The sequence below is a fragment of the Salmo salar genome, chromosome 16 (genome assembly GCF_965601325.2).
Source record: "Salmo salar chromosome 16, fSalSal1, whole genome shotgun sequence".
In the NCBI taxonomy this organism is placed as follows: Eukaryota; Metazoa; Chordata; class Actinopteri; order Salmoniformes; family Salmonidae; genus Salmo; species Salmo salar.
Window position 1 is genome coordinate 5,707,078 of NC_138306.1, and position 15,710 is coordinate 5,722,787.

General features: G+C 42.0%; 1 protein-coding gene across 13 annotated transcripts in view; it reads right to left on the reverse strand.

Moving 5' to 3' along the window:
* The window catches only part of LOC145861074 (CCR4-NOT transcription complex subunit 4), a 29,566-nt gene extending 14,643 nt beyond the window's left edge, over positions 1-14,923 (reverse strand). For 2 of the 13 annotated variants that reach the window (XM_082962465.1, XM_082962462.1), the window contains exons 1-8: positions 9,179-9,253; positions 7,246-7,360; positions 6,892-7,023; positions 6,414-6,534; positions 5,932-6,011; positions 5,309-5,697; positions 5,094-5,188; positions 4,789-4,917 (exon numbers count right to left, since the gene is read on the reverse strand). In XM_082962465.1, the coding sequence (XP_082818591.1) occupies positions 4,789-4,917; positions 5,094-5,188; positions 5,309-5,411 (327 nt within the window). In that variant the 5' untranslated portion in view covers positions 5,412-5,697; positions 5,932-6,011; positions 6,414-6,534; ... (1 more) ...; positions 7,246-7,360; positions 9,179-9,253. Of the gene's footprint in view, positions 1-4,788; positions 4,918-5,093; positions 6,012-6,413; positions 6,535-6,840; positions 7,024-7,245; positions 7,361-9,178; positions 9,254-14,689 lie in introns of those variants that run through there. The other 11 variants (XM_082962473.1, XM_082962464.1, XM_082962474.1 and 8 more) reach the window with 11 other exon arrangements.
* Positions 14,924-15,710: the final 787 nt, after the last annotated feature.

Consider the following 15,710-nt stretch of genomic DNA (forward strand, 5'->3'; position numbering starts at 1 on the left):
AGTCAATTGTAATCTGGGGATGTTTAGGTGGCCATGATGGTATGAGGGCCAGATTGGGAATTTAGCCAGGACATGGGGGTTAACACCCCTACTCCTAGTGACCCGTCTGCAAGACAGGGCTTAGCATGTCTCTCGAGGAGAACAAAAATACATTTTGGCTTGGAAAAGTTGAATATTTTCAGAAGGGGTCGGGTAATTTGTTAAGGGAGGAGGATTGGATGGAAAGAGAGAGGAGGTTGAAAAAACGGAGGGAGGCAGAAGATTGGTTTGAATCTGTTGAAGATTGGTGTCGTTGCATTGATGGACATAGTTATGATAAAGATACATTCGGTCCAGTGGGAGTGAGATTTTTGAAGAGGATGGAACCAGGCCTTTTTGCTGATCCCATGGATGGTTTCAGGTTGGGGGGAAAAGATGGTGGGTGCTGTTGAGTCAAGGAACATAACCCGAAGTGGACTTTCTTCAAATCAGAGGGAGCAAGCGCCTCGTGCAACGCAACTTGGGTGAAGATCAGTTTCTTGCTTTGCTCTTAGGAATAGGGCACCATTGAAAGGAGTGCTTTCTGGGGTAGCTATAAGTATGAAGGGGGAGTAATTGAAGTTTAAGATTCACGGTGTTTGTGACGCCCACCGTTTAGTGCGACGCAGACCCGGTAGTGAGTGTGGTGAAACAGAAGAGTCACTGTCAGTCCTTTTGAGTTTTCAGTCAGAGTCTTTACTCAACAAGGTCAGGTTAGGATATATCAGTTATCCTGTTAGAGCGTTTGTGGCGAATCCACTGCACTGTTTCAGGTGCAACGTTTATGCTCATGTCACAGCAGTGTGTAGGAGGGAGATTCCAAGATATGGGAAGTGTGCAGGAGTGCATGGGGTAGAGGATTGTGTAGATTCGGTGGATAAAGTTTTGTGTGTCAACTGTAGGGGTGCCCATGTTGGTGGGGGTCGGAAGTGTCGGGTGCGAGAGAGGCAGGTTGAGGTGGCCAGAGTCAAAGTAGTGCAGAAGGTATGCTGAGGCAGTGAAGAAAGTAGAGGAGGATGGGTCGAGGGTGAAGGATTCTGAGAGGAACCCTGTGAATACTAGATTGGTGCCAGCACAGAGGGATAGGCCAATGAGTGATTTATGCTTCAGTAAGGTTGGCTTCTTAGCGTTCATAGCAATGGTTATCAACTGTACCGCAGAAATTGAATGTAAATCACAGAAAATAGACGTTGTGGTGAAAGCGTCAGAGAGGTACATTGGGGTACGTGATTTGACTTCAGTAGAGTTACAGGGTATGTTGAGTTGTAGTGTCCCATCTTCTCAGGTCATTGGCATAGGGTAGGATCAGATAGGGTCAAAGTAGTGGAATAAGATGATGGGATTTAATGGGTATAGGGTTAGTTGGTAGGGTAATTATTATAATATTTAAAAATATTATTAAACAAAACAAAAAATATATACAGTTGAAGTCGGAAGTTTACATACACGTTAGCCAAATACATTTAAACTCAGTTTTTCACAATTCCTGACATTTAATCCTAGTAAAAGTTCCCTGTCTTAGGTCAGTTAGGATCACCACTTTATTTTAAGAATGTGAAATGTCAGAATAATAGTAGAGATCATGATTTATTTCAGATTTTATTTCTTTCATCGCATTCCCAGTGGGTCAGAAGTTTACATACACTCAATTAGTATTTGGTAGCATTGCCTTTAAATTGTTTAACTTGTATCAAACGTTTTGGGTAGCCTTCCACAAGCTTCCCACAATAAGTTGGGTGAATTTTGGCCCATTCCTCCTGACAGAGCAGGTGTAACTGAGTCAGGTTTGTAGGCCTCCTTGCTCGCACACGCTTTTTCAGTTCTGCCCACACATTTTCTATGGGATTGAGGTTAGGGCTTTGTGATGGCCACTCCAATACCTTGACTTTGTTGTCCTTAAGCCATTTTGACACAACTTTGGAAGTATACTTGGGGTCATTGTCCATTTGGAAGACCCATTTGCGACCAAGCTTTAACTTCCTGACTGATGTCTTGAGATGTTGCTTCAATATAACCACAGAATTTTCCTTTCTCATGAAGCTATCTATTTTGTGAAGTGCAGCAGTCCCTCCTGCAGCAAAGCACCCCCACAACATGATGCTGCCACCCCCGTCACGATTGGGATGGTGTTCTTCGGCTTGCAAGTCTCCCCCTTGTTCCTCCAAACATAATGATGGTCATTATGGCCAAACAGTTCTATTTTTGTTTCACCAGACCAGAGGACATTTCCCCAAAAAGTACGATCTTTGTCTCCATGTGCAGTTGCAAACCGTAGTCTGGCTTTTTTATGGCGGTTTTGGAGCAGTGGTTTCTTCCTTGCTGAGTGGCCTTTCAGGTTATGTCGATATAGGACTCGTTTTACTGTGGATACAGACACTTTTGAACCTGTTTCCTCCAGCATCTTCACAAGGTCCTTTGCTGTTGTTCTGGGATTGATTAGCACTTTTCGCTCCAAAGTACGTTCATCTCTAGGAGACAGGACGTGTCTCCTTCCTGAGCGGTATGACGGCTGCGTGGGTCCATGGTGTTTATATTTGCGTACTATTGTTTGTACAAATGAACGTGGTACCTTCAGGCATTTGGAAATTGCTCCCAAGGATAAACCAGACTTGTGGAGGTCTACAATTTTTTTTTCTGAGGTCTTGGCTGATTTCTTTTGATTTTCCCATGATGTCAAGCAAAGAGGGACTGAGTTTCAAGGTAGGCCTTGAAATACATCCCCAGGTACACCTCCAATTGACTCAGATTATGTTAATAAGCCTATCAGAAGCTTCTAAAGCCATGGCATCATTTCTGGAATTTTCCAAGCTGTTTAAAGGCACAGTCAACTTAGTGTATGTAAACTTCTGACCCACTGGAATTGTGATACAGTGAATTATATGTGAAATAATCTGTCTGTAAACAATTGTTGCAAAAATTACTTGTGTCATGCAGAAAGTAGATGTCCTAACCGACTTGCCAAAACTATAGTTTGTTAGTAAGTAATTTGTGGAGTGGTTGAAAAACAAGTTTTAATGACTCCAACCTAAGTGTATGTAAACTTCCGACTTCAACTGTATATACAGTACAAGTCAAAAGTTTGGACACACTTACTTATTCTAGGGTTATTCTTTATTTTTTTTAACTATTTTCTATTTTCTACATTGTGGAATAATAGTGAAGACATCAAAACTATGAAATTACACATTAGTAACCAAGAAACTCCCTTGGTCCCCCAGGGTTACCACCACACAGCAGCACTGACATGGCCCCCAGGGTCACCACCACACAGCAGCACTCACATGGCCCCCAGGGTCACCACCACACAGCAGCACTCCCATGGCCCCCAGGGTCACCACCACACAGTAGCACTCCCATGGCCCCAGGGTCACCACCACACAGCAGCACTGCCATGGCCCCCAGGGTCACCACCACACAGCAGCACTGCCATGGCCCCCAGGGTCACCACCACACAGTGCAGGTGGTCCAATAGGGGGCATGTGAGAACCATGGCACAGCTCAGAACCTCCTCCACAGAGCTAGTCAGCACTGCCGCCATAAGACAAGGCCACAATCTCATTCATCATATGCTTATCATATACACACACACACTTAAATGATCTGTATTTCTCAACCCAATCCATGGGGACCCCCAGCCTTTCCACATCTTTGTTAAATTCCAACACTAGAAGACCTGATTCAAATGATCAAGGGCTTGATGATTAGTTGACTGGCTAATAAATCAGATAGTGTTGGAATAGTTGAAATATGTGAAGGGGTTGGTTGTCCCTGAGGATGGTGATGAAAAATATACAGGCATTAGAAATGATCCAAGTACAGCATTTGCTGAAGTGTTGCAACTACCTGAAGGTTTTGGAAGGCCTAATGTCTTATTCATGGTATACAGCTCAGCCAGGTGGCGGGAGGTATAGGCCAGGCCCTTCCAGCTTTCTGACAGGAGATGATTGTATGCCTTGTCAGAATTAGTTGGCTCATACCACACTGCAACACAAGTTTATCAGATCAGGGTCCGTATGTATAAAGCGACTCAGAGATGGAGTGCTGTTGATATAGGATCAGTTTAGCCTTTTAAATCATAGTGAATAAGATAATATGGAGAGGGGGGGACCTGATCCTAGATCAGCACTCCTACTCAGATTTTTTGTGAATGGACCCTGATTAAACAGACATGCACTGATTATCACGGCTCCGGCTAAGACCCAGATGCAGACACAGGAGGCAGATAGTACGAGTCTCAGCGTTTATTATAGTACAAGGGGCAGGCAAAGGGTTGTAATCCAAATCAGAGTCAGGCAGGTACAGGACAGCGGGCAGGATCAGGACAGGCAGAAAGGACAGGGAACACGCTGGTAGGACTTGACGGGACAAGCTAAAGTGGCAACAGACAAACAGAATACGCAGGTATTAATACACAGGGGATAATGAGGGGAGATAGGAGACACCTGGTGGGGGAGACCAGCACAAAGACAGGTGAAACAGATCAGGGTGTGACACTGATGGTGAAAAAAATGGTGATCGATCACTATTGATGAGTGTCGATTGTGGTTGCCATACAGACACACGAGATAAAACCCATGAAAGGTTTTCCTCAAACTGGGACACCTGTTTGTAGAAATATTTAGACATTCCCTCCAATTTGGTCCGGGGCAAAGTTGTTATTATTTCAGTGCTATTCTCAACAACAACAACAGAAAATATATCAACAACAACAACAACAAGGTGATATGTGTAGACTTTGATGTCTCTCGTACCTGCTTCAGAAATACTCACATACTGTTCTGTGATTCGCTGGCGGTTGAGCATGTCGCCCAATCCGAGACTCAGGTCACCGTTCTCAGTCATCACAGCACAATAAGTTGCGTTCCTCTGCTCGTGAAGCCTGGCGACGTCACTGGTGCTCTTAGGTAAAACAAGAAGAAGCAGCAATTTAATGTCACGCCGGAATACTATGGGAGAGGGATTCATTCTGCTTTGCATTTGGTCATAACAAACAGTTGTTACCACTCATTAAGGGTCCGATTTAGAGTTGAAATAAGAGAACACAACACCACTCTTAAACTTCTTTGCATATGTACCATGTGCTGAGAGTAGTTCAGTACAGCATCACTGTGAGAGTCAGTTCCAATGGCTGAGATGAACAGAGGTCTTTGTCCCATTCTGTTCAGAGAGTCTGTTGGGAAAAACATCCCAAGAGAACTCAACATTAAAACTTCCTTAACTCAATGTAATATTTGTACACCATATCCTCATAAACAGTTGAAGTTTTGCAGATCATGAAATTAGAACGAACCAGCAAGGTTCCTTCCTACTCCACCAAAGGCCAACAATTCCAGTATTCGTCTGTCCAAATGTGAAATATAAAAGTAGTTATGTCTGCAATCAAATAAACCCATTACATGAACATAATCTGAATGTTACAGACATAAGCCTACAGTATACAGTACAGTGTGTTTGATGTAAGCCTATGTGAAGCTTGTGTGAGTTTCTGTTTTCCCCACTGCAATAAAATCCACGTTCACACCACCTATGATTAAAAAAAAAAAACTAGTGCTCACAATTTTTTGATAGTCAGAATCTTTCTCTTCCTCTTTCACGTGAAGACCAGTAATAGTCCTCTTCTTCTGCATTCGTTCAGACAGTGCACAGGCTATCTGGCAAAATTATGTATGAGAGCGATATCTTTGGGAATATGAGGTTAAGGGACCTCAATGTAATGATGACACAAAAGTTCAGACGTATAAAGTTAGATGTAGAAATATATATATATCTTTTTTAAGAACAACAATATGTCAGATCATTACCTTTTTTCACAATTTCTAACCTTACACTGAGACTGACTCTTTGATATGATCTCTCTACCTCTCTACCTCTACCACAGTTTCCTGTGTCACGGTATTGATCTGAGAAGGTTACTAGCTAGGACGGACTTTCCTCTGGTCAATTCGTTGACCATTTGAAGGATGAAGGGGGCGTCACATCTTTTCTTCTAATACCTTTAGCACCAGAGGGGAAATTAGAAGGAAACAGAGACATAATCGTGTCACTAAGGTGAAATACTGAAACTTCAATTTTTGTCCTCGTGTTAGTGCAACCACAAAGAGACTCTGATAAAGAGACTTCCTGTGACGTCAGCCATGCAAGCAGCTATCTAGAGATCAGGAAATAACCGTTCAGAAAAACAACATGAGCACAGACAGACCATGAGAACCAAAAGACTAAGTGCTCAGTGAATGGGGCTCTATAGCGATACTGACAAAACACAATATCACTATCAATTACCTAAGTAAGCAAAATACATATCCAAAAACATGGGGATTCAGCTATAGGCAACATGAAAAATCATTTTATGTTCTATTTTGAGTGGAACATCCTTTTAAGCCTAATGCATTCCTTACTTGGCCTCTGCCAGTGCAGTCGGTATAGCGTCCTCAATCTGTTGGCCGGCTGCTGCATGCTCCTCAGGGATGGGCACAGCTAATAGCAGGTCGCTCTGTAGACCCAAGGACAGAGTACCTGCTGTAGGTCAGGAGAAAGAGACAGGTATGATACATTACGAAGCAGTTGCAATACATTGTACAATTGATGACAATGTAAGATTTAAGACTCCTTATAGTGTCTTATTATCAGTTTATAATGATCCTGACTAAATAACAGCCATTTTGAGTCAGTTGACAAAGACAGGGATGCCAGCTCTGTATGCTGCTATTATGGTTCCTGATACAGTGGTGACACCACAGAGACCTTGGAGAACACACACACATGCACACACGCACCAGTGCGGCAAGCAAGGTATTCAAAGTGAAAAATACTAAATTGACTGACTTTTCAGTTGTTTGTCCAAACCTTGACAGGTGGACAGGTGTATCACCTTACTGATGGCATAGGGCAGGTCTCGTCGGGACACTTTCAGCGACGTCTTACTCTGGGCTAGGCAGTCAAGTTCTTCTGAGGACAATCCTACATGTACGCTCCCCCCTTACTATGGCCTCCAACTCTTTGGCTGTGCTGAATGAGGCAAAACTGTGATACTTAGCAACTGCCAATACTAACTATGAATAAACAAAGGATACCAGTAGAAATAACCTCAATGAAATAGTATATAAAATACTGAAAGTGCATTTTTTTTGTGACATAAACAACATGCACAACACGTTTACATCAGGAACTTTGTTAAACAAAATGGTTCTCTTTTGGACATGTTTGTTTGTGTGGCCTCTTGTACTGTACCTCACGCTGTGTGGGTAGGGAATGCCATGGGTAATATTGGTGCTCTCTAGCGCCACCACCGGCCTGTATTCTGCCAACGCCTGGAATACTGACAGGTGGACTCTGAAGAGACCATCTAGGGAAAATAATAAGCATGCATTTTTTCAGAAATCTAGATAATATAAACGTACAACAGCAAATTATGACAATTAAAACAAATTCAATATTTAATTGCAACATGATGCATTAGATGCATAATCTACTATGAAATGTTGAGATGCCATGTCTCAGGAATTGAGCAGAAACTCTCCTCAGCAATCTCAACTCAGAATCTCTTAGGGAAACACTGACAGCAGAATAAAGAAATCAGAATCCAGAATCGGAAAGTATTCAGACCCCTGGACTTTTTTTCTGATTTTCTTGCGTTACAGCCTTATTCTAAGATGTATTAAATAAATGTTTTTCAATTTATACAAAATACCCCATAATGATCAAGCGAAAGCAGGTTTTTAATGGTAGAGTGGCCAAATAGAAGCCACTACTCAGTAAATGGCACGACAGCTTGCTTAGAGTTTGCCAAAAGGCACCTAAAGGACTCTCAGACCATGAGAAGCAAGATTCTCTGGTCTGATGAAATCAAGATTGAACTCTTTGGCCTGAATGCCAAGCGTCATGTCTGGAAAAAACTTGGCACCATCCCTACGGTGAAGCATGTTTGTAGCAGCATCATGCTATGGGGATGTTTTTCAATGGCAGGGACTGGGAGACTAGTCAGGATCGAGGGAAAGATGAATGGAGCAAAGTACAGAGAAACGCTTGATGAAAACCTGCTGCTCCAGAACTCTCAGGACCTCAGATTGAGGCAAAGGTTCACCTTCCAACAAGACAACAACCCTAAGCACACAGCCAAGACAACGCAGGAGTGGCTTCGGGACAAGTCTCTGAATGTCCTTGAGTGGCCCAGCCAGAGCCCGGACTTGAACCCGATCGAACATCTCTGGAGAGACCTAAAAATAGCTCTGCAGCGACGCTCCCCATCCAACCTGACAGAGCTTGAGAGGATCTGCAGAGAAGAATGGGATAAACTCCCCAAATAAAGGTGTGCCAAGCTTGTAGTGTCATACCCAAGAAGAATCAAGGCTGTAATCGCTGCCAAAGCTCCTTCAACAAACCACAGAGTAAAGGGTCTGAATATGTATGTAAGTACAGGCATACTTGTAAAGTACAGGAAGTTGCCTTAATTTCATGTTGCAGAAAACAGATTTGTCAGTCTTGGATTTCCAGCATCAAAAGCAGCAGTGAGTTGCCTACCCCGTCACTGCAAGGCACACATCCAGTTCAACCATTCAGGAGATTTTCCATGCTCCAGTTAGTTGGAACAAATTAACTCCCACCTATTGGGGCACACTCAGCAAGCAACCTACACCCCAATATCAGTGCTGTTTGCAACATTGTGAAATGTGTGGAGTGGTCTATGTTCTTATCGCTTTCTTATCCCACTCTATACAATAACTGATCAAAGACCCTTCTCAATAAGGTATATGTAAAGTTAATGATTTAATTGTTCATGCTTATCGATATAAAGTCACAGTCAACAGTGTAACTTAATGGAACAACTCCTTGAAAAGAAGTGAGGAAAGGGCTCTGTCAAAGATATGATCGCATACTGTATAAAGTTCACACAAAAAAAGGCCTTAGACAATAACAATAACAACAGCAATGATTCAATACCAAGTAACTCACAATGACAACATGCTGCTATGTAACAGACATGATAATGTCTTTCAGGAATGTCTTTCAGGATCTGATTCAATAGTTGACATAACAATTCCTTAAGATTTAAGGCATACTCGTTCATTCATCACTAACATATTAGAAAAATGACACCAGGCATTCCACTTCCCATAATTCACATCAGCTCATTATGAAATAAACCTGGACTCCAAATCCTTACCTTCCCCAGCATGTGAGAAATTAGAAACTGAGGAATGACAGCCGTTTTGCCCAGAAGAGTGAGTGAACTTTGGCCCAGCCATGCTTTTTGTTGACACAGCTTGCCTGACTTTACCATAGAACTCTCTGGCCTCGATCTTTGATGGATTCACCCAGTCTCACTGAGTTTGCACAAGTGGGAATTAACATTTTCATATAAGAATAAGACCAGAAAACTGTACTGTATGTAGAAATATAGATCCATCATTATCAATGCAAAGAGTTGTACAATTCAACTAAGGGCAGAACTTTTCATACCATAAAATTCAATATATGATGACATGGACAGATGAGTAATGAAATACAAAAACAGGAAAAAAGGGTAATGTAATCAAAGTTGAATATGTCTTACATACAGTATAGTTTAGTTCAGGGGTCACCAACCTTTTCTGAGTCAAGTCAAAAAGCAAGCCGAGATCTGCTGCTCAGATTCTTTTTAAACATGACTTAAAAAAATGTAACATTAACCTAAAAAAAAAGTGATGTAAGATTGAGCTTTGTGCAGTAGGCCAAATACATTATCACAGCATATTGGCTATATGCCTGGCCTGCCAATATTGTTCTTCTCAGACAATATTATATTTCAAAACTCGAGCTTTGATTACAAAATAGATCAGTTGGTGTAGCACTTTTAAGGCACAACTGAGCATAAATTAAACTTTATATAACTAGACAAGTCAGTTAAGAACAAATTCTTATTTACAATGACGGCCTAGTTCAGTGTGTAAAATCGGAGGGCCTGTTGTCTGGACCTCTGGCAGTCTCTATGGGGGTACCACAGAGTTCAATTCTCGGGCCGACTCTTTTCTCTGTATATATCAACGATGTCGCTCTTGCTGCGGGTGATTCCCTGATCCACCTCTACGCAGACGACACCATTCTGTATACATCTGGCCCTTCTTTGGACACTGTGTTAACTAACCTCCAAACGAGCTTCAATGCCATACAATACTCCTTCCGTGGCCTCCAACTGCTCTTAAACGCTAGCAAAACGTTCGCTGCCCGCACCCGCCCGCCCAACTAGCATCACTACTCTGGACGGTTCTGACCTATAATACGTGGACAACTACAAATACCTAGGTGTCTGGCTAGACTGTAAACTCTCCTTCCAGACTCATATCAAACATCTCCAATCCAAAATCAAATCTAGAATAGGCTTTTTATTTCGCAACAAAGCCTCCTTCACTCACGCAGCCAAACTTACCCTAGTAAAATTGACTATCCTACCAATCCTTGACTTCGGTGATGTCATCTACAAAATAGCTTCCAATACTCAACTCAGCAAATTGGATGCAGTCTATCACAGTGCCATTGTTACCAAAGCGCCTTATACCACCCACCACTGCGACCTGTATGCTCTAGTTGGCTGGCCCTCGCTACATATTCGTCGCCAGACCCACTGGCTCCAGGTCATCTACAAGTCTATGCTAGGTAAAGCTCTGCCTTGTTTCAGCTCACTGGTCACGATAACAACACCCACCCGTAGCACGCGCTCCAGTAGGTATATCTCACTGGTCATCCCCAAAGCCAACACCCCCTTTGGCCGCCTTTCCTTCCACTTCTCTGCTGCTAGTGACTGGAACGAATTGCAAAAATCGCTGAAGCTGGAGACTTACATTTCCCTCACTAACTTTAAACATCAGCTATCTGAGCAGCTAACCGATCACTGCAGCTGTACATAGTCCATCTGTAAATAGCCCACCCAATCTACCTACCTCATCCCCATATTGTTTTTATTTACTTTGCTGCTCTTTTGCACACCAGTATCACTACTTACACACCATCATCTGCTCATCTATCACTCCAGTGTTAATCTGCTAAATTGTAATTATTTTGCTACTATGGCCTATTTATTGCCATACCTCCTCATACCATTTGCACACACTGTATATAGACTTTCTGTTTTTTCTATTGTGTTGACTGTACGCTTGTATATTCCATGTAACTCTGTGTTGTTGTTTCTGTTGCACTGCTTTGCTTTATCTTGGCCAGGTCGCAGTTGTAAATGAGAACTTGTTCTCAACTAGCTTACCTGGTTAAATAAAGGTGAAATAAAAAAATATAAAAAGTCATTGCCTCTAAAACTTCAAGCTGCATACTGGACCCTATTCCAACTAAACTACTGAAAGAGCCCATTCCTGTGCTTGGCCCTCCTATGTTGAACACAATAAACGGCTCCCTATCCACCGGATGTGTACCAAACTCACTAGAAGTGGCAGTAATAAAGCCTCAATTGAAAAAGCCAACCTTGAGACAGAAAATATAAAAACTATCGGCTATATCGAATCTCCCATTCCTCTCAAAAACTTTTGAAAAAGCTGTTGTGCAGAAACTCACTGCCTCTCTGAAGACAAACAATCTATACGAAACGCTTCAGTCTGGTTTTAGACCCCACTGAGACTGCACTTGTGAAAGTGGTAAATTACCTTTTAATGGCGTCAGATCGAGGCTCTGCATCTGTCCTCGTGCCCCTAGACCTTAGTGCTGCTTTTGGTACCATCAATCGCCACATTCTTTTGGAGAGATTGGAAGCCCAAATTGGTCTACATGGACACGTTCTGGCCTGGTTTAGATCTTATCTGTCGGAAAGATATCGGTTTGTCTCTGTAGATGGTTTGTCCTCTGACAAATCAACTGTAAATTTCAGTGTTCCTCAAGGCTCTGTTTTAGGACTACTATTGTTTTCACTATATATTTTACCTCTTGGTGATGTCATTCGGAAACATAACATTGGGCATATACCACACCCCCTCGTGCCTAATTGCTTAAATATACCACACCTCCTCGGGCCTTATTGCTTAATTAAGTGCGTGTAACATAGTGTACCCTAGATGGTCTTGTCAGGGGGTGCGAGCATCTAGACTGGTCTCATAGACTAGACGTAACATAGTAAATGTAAATCCGGGGACTCTCAAATTAGTATGATATATTACTTTTGGTACGATTACATAAGTTAGAAGGTTACTAAGTCATAAATGAAAGGAGAGTGGATGGGTGAATGTATAACACAAATGTCTAGCAACCCAAACGTTTCGTGTTCAAATCTGGGTTAGGGTTAGGGGTTAGGGTTAACTTAAGGTTTAGGGTTAGGGTTAACTTAAGGGTTAGGGTTAACTTAAGCATTTTAGCAACTTTGCAACAACTTACTACTTTTTAGCTTCTTTGCAACTATACTGAACACAAATATAAACACAACATGTAAAGTGTTGGTCCCATGTTTCATGAGCTTAAATAAAAGATCCCAGAAATGTTCCTTACGCTCCAAAACCTTATTTCTCTCAAATTTTGGCCACAAATTTGTTTACATCCCTGTTAGTGAGCATTTCTCTTTTGCCATGACAATAAAAGGCCACACAACACAATGTCACAGATGTCTAAAGTTTTGAGGGATCGTGCAATTGGCATGTTGACTGCAGGAATGTCCACCAGAGCTGTTGCCAGAGAATTTAATGTTAATTTCTCTACCATAAACCAACATCGTTTTAGAGAATTTGGCAGTATGTCCAACCTGTCTCACAACCGCAGACCACGAGCCAGCCTGACTGAAGTTCGGCGTCGTAACCGACTTCAGTGGGCAAATGCTCACCTTCAATGGCCACTAGCATGCTGGAGAAGTGTGCTCTTCATGGATGAATCCCGGCAGATGGCAGACCGCGTGTATGGCGTCATGTGGGTGAGTGGTTTGCTGATGTCAACGTTGTGAACAGAGTGCCCCATGGTGGTAGTGGGGTTATGGTATGGGTAGGTTTAAACCACGGACAACAAACACAATTGTATTTTATTGATGGCAATTTGAATGCACAGAGATATCGCGAAGAGATCCTGAGGCCCATTGTCGTGCCATTCATCACCTCATGTTTCAGCATGATAATGCACGGCCCCATGTCGCAAGGATCTGTACACAATTCCTGGAAGCTGAATGTCCCAGTTCTTCCAAGGTCTGCATACTCACCAGACATGTCACCCATTGAGCATGTACTACAGTGTGTTTCAGTTCCCACCAATATCCAGCAACTTCACACAGCCATTGAAGAGGTGTGGGACAGCATTTCACAGGCCACAATCAACAGTCTGATCAACTCTATGCGAAGGAGCTGTGCCGCGCTACATGAGGCAAATGGTGGTAACACCAGATACTGACTGGTTTTCTGATCCACACTCCTGCATTTTCTTAGACCAACAGACGCATATCTCTATTCCCAGTCATGTGAAATCCATTGATTAAGGCCTTATTTATTTAAATTGACTGATTTACTTATTTGAAATTGTTGCATGTTGTTTATATTTTGGTTCAGAGTACTTAGTGTGTTAGCTAACCCTATCCCTAATCTTAACCCTTTTAGCTAACCCTAACCTTTACCCTTTTAGCTAACTCCTAACCTTAACCCTAACCATAACCCCTAACCCATAGAGCTAGCGCTATCCACCTAGCCACCTAGCTAGCGTTGCTAGCGTTGAAATTCTTAACATATAAGTTTAGCAAATTCGTAACACATCATACAAATTGTAATTCGTAATATATCATACGAAATGGACATCCACAAATGAACACACACCATACGAAATGTAACATATCACACTAAACGGAGTGTCTTGGATTTACGTACATAATAATATGAAATGCTCTGAGACCTCATTGGAGCATCAGGAGTCAGATGGAATCATGCTGCTATTTATTTACAGGAGCAGAAGGTCAGCTGGATCCATGGATACTGACAAGATGTTGACGAACACTGGCATACAAACACAGAATTTAAAAAGTACAAACAAAATGGCCAATTCACTGAAGCTACAACTGGCTTCTAAGGCAGAGCGCCTATATCTTTGACAGAGTATCCCTAATTCCTCACACAGTTGAGTTTTAGAGAGAGCCCTGGGACATGTCACTCCAGTCTAAGCTCACATGAAATGAGCAACCTGAACAGGGGTGTACTCATTAGTCGGATTCCGTTGCAAAACGTGTTGTCTGTTGCAAAACGTTTCGCAACACACCCTATGTAAAAAGCCCAACCCCTACCACTGAACTTTAACAGGTAGGCTATTTCTCCAATTGCATTATCTTCTTCTATAATCAGTACTCTCAATACATTATACATTTCAACATGTCAAGACATCATATCACAAACATTTAATGAATAAAAATATTAGGAAAACCCTCAGCGGCTGTGAGAATAGAACATTGAAATTACTGAGCACTTGCACAGTGCTGGATAGAAAGGTGACGTGACCGGAGCCCACTCTCCTCCTCATCAGTCCACAAACAATCTGTGGTGGAGAGTAAGCCGACACAGGATGGCTATACAATGTAACGCAACATGAACAAACATAGGAAACATTAGCTCTGTGTTTGGAGCCAAATGAGGGAAATGTGCATTCCACAATCTAAGTGATATATGTCATTCATTTCCTTGATAAACATTTACATTTACATTTACATTTAAACAACTGTTATGTGAATAACACATCGGCCTACCTGTTCTGTGCGGTTCAGGGGTAGCCATTCAAGAATCATGAGAGTTGATGGCAGAGTAAATCCAGAGATAATCAACCGAATACGATAAACACCATTCTTGTAGACTAAGTGCACAGTTAGGATAAAAGACCTGTCGGGAAATGTGTTGAGTGATACACAGCTAAAATCACTCAGCTGAATAAGACAGAAGTTACAGGACGTGCAGGCATGAACAAGGAAATGCCTTCAGGTACAAGTAAAGTCATTTTCTGGTGAATATGTTATAAAACAGTAGCATTAGCAGGAAATGACAAATAAGAGGGTTTCTATTATCAGATTTGTGATCAGGCTTGTAATTATCAGTCACTAGAGGGCAGCAGTAGCTAAACTTCTTTGCCCTAGTCTAGTGAGTATCCTTTACCCACTATTCTATTTTGGTATAGGTAAGTAGGCCTACAGTAAATTGCAATTGCTTACATTTTCTTTCAACTATTTGAAGGGTTTTGTATATTTACATTTTTATTTGGACCATTTGGAAAGTAGCCAACCAATGCCATTCTGATTGTATATAGTCCAATTATTAAACTATATAGACTGCATAAAAACGCATCCATTAACTAAAATTAAAACATGTAAATGTTGATTACTGTACGTATATTAAACTGCAGTCTAGCCCTACTACTCCTATCTAGAGAATATGCCCTTACTCATCAAAGCCAGGTGGGAATGTGTTATAGGAATGTGTTGGAAAATCCCCTAGCCATAACCCTAAAGGATCTGTGTACATTCTCAACCTCATTCAAAGGCTCAGACTGATCCATCAACAAGTTGCACAGGCTTATGACCAATGTTCCGTCAAACTTTTGGGGCACTGAGGAAATTTGAGGTCCTGTGAGCGTAAACTTGAACTTGTGCAACTTCCAGCACGCGTTTACAGTTAACGCTGAGGCTGTACCCTGACGCTGTAGCCAAAAGGCTACTGTGGCTATTTGAGCATAATATAGGCCTACCAACAAAACCATTGGAGCAAATCCCACAGCAT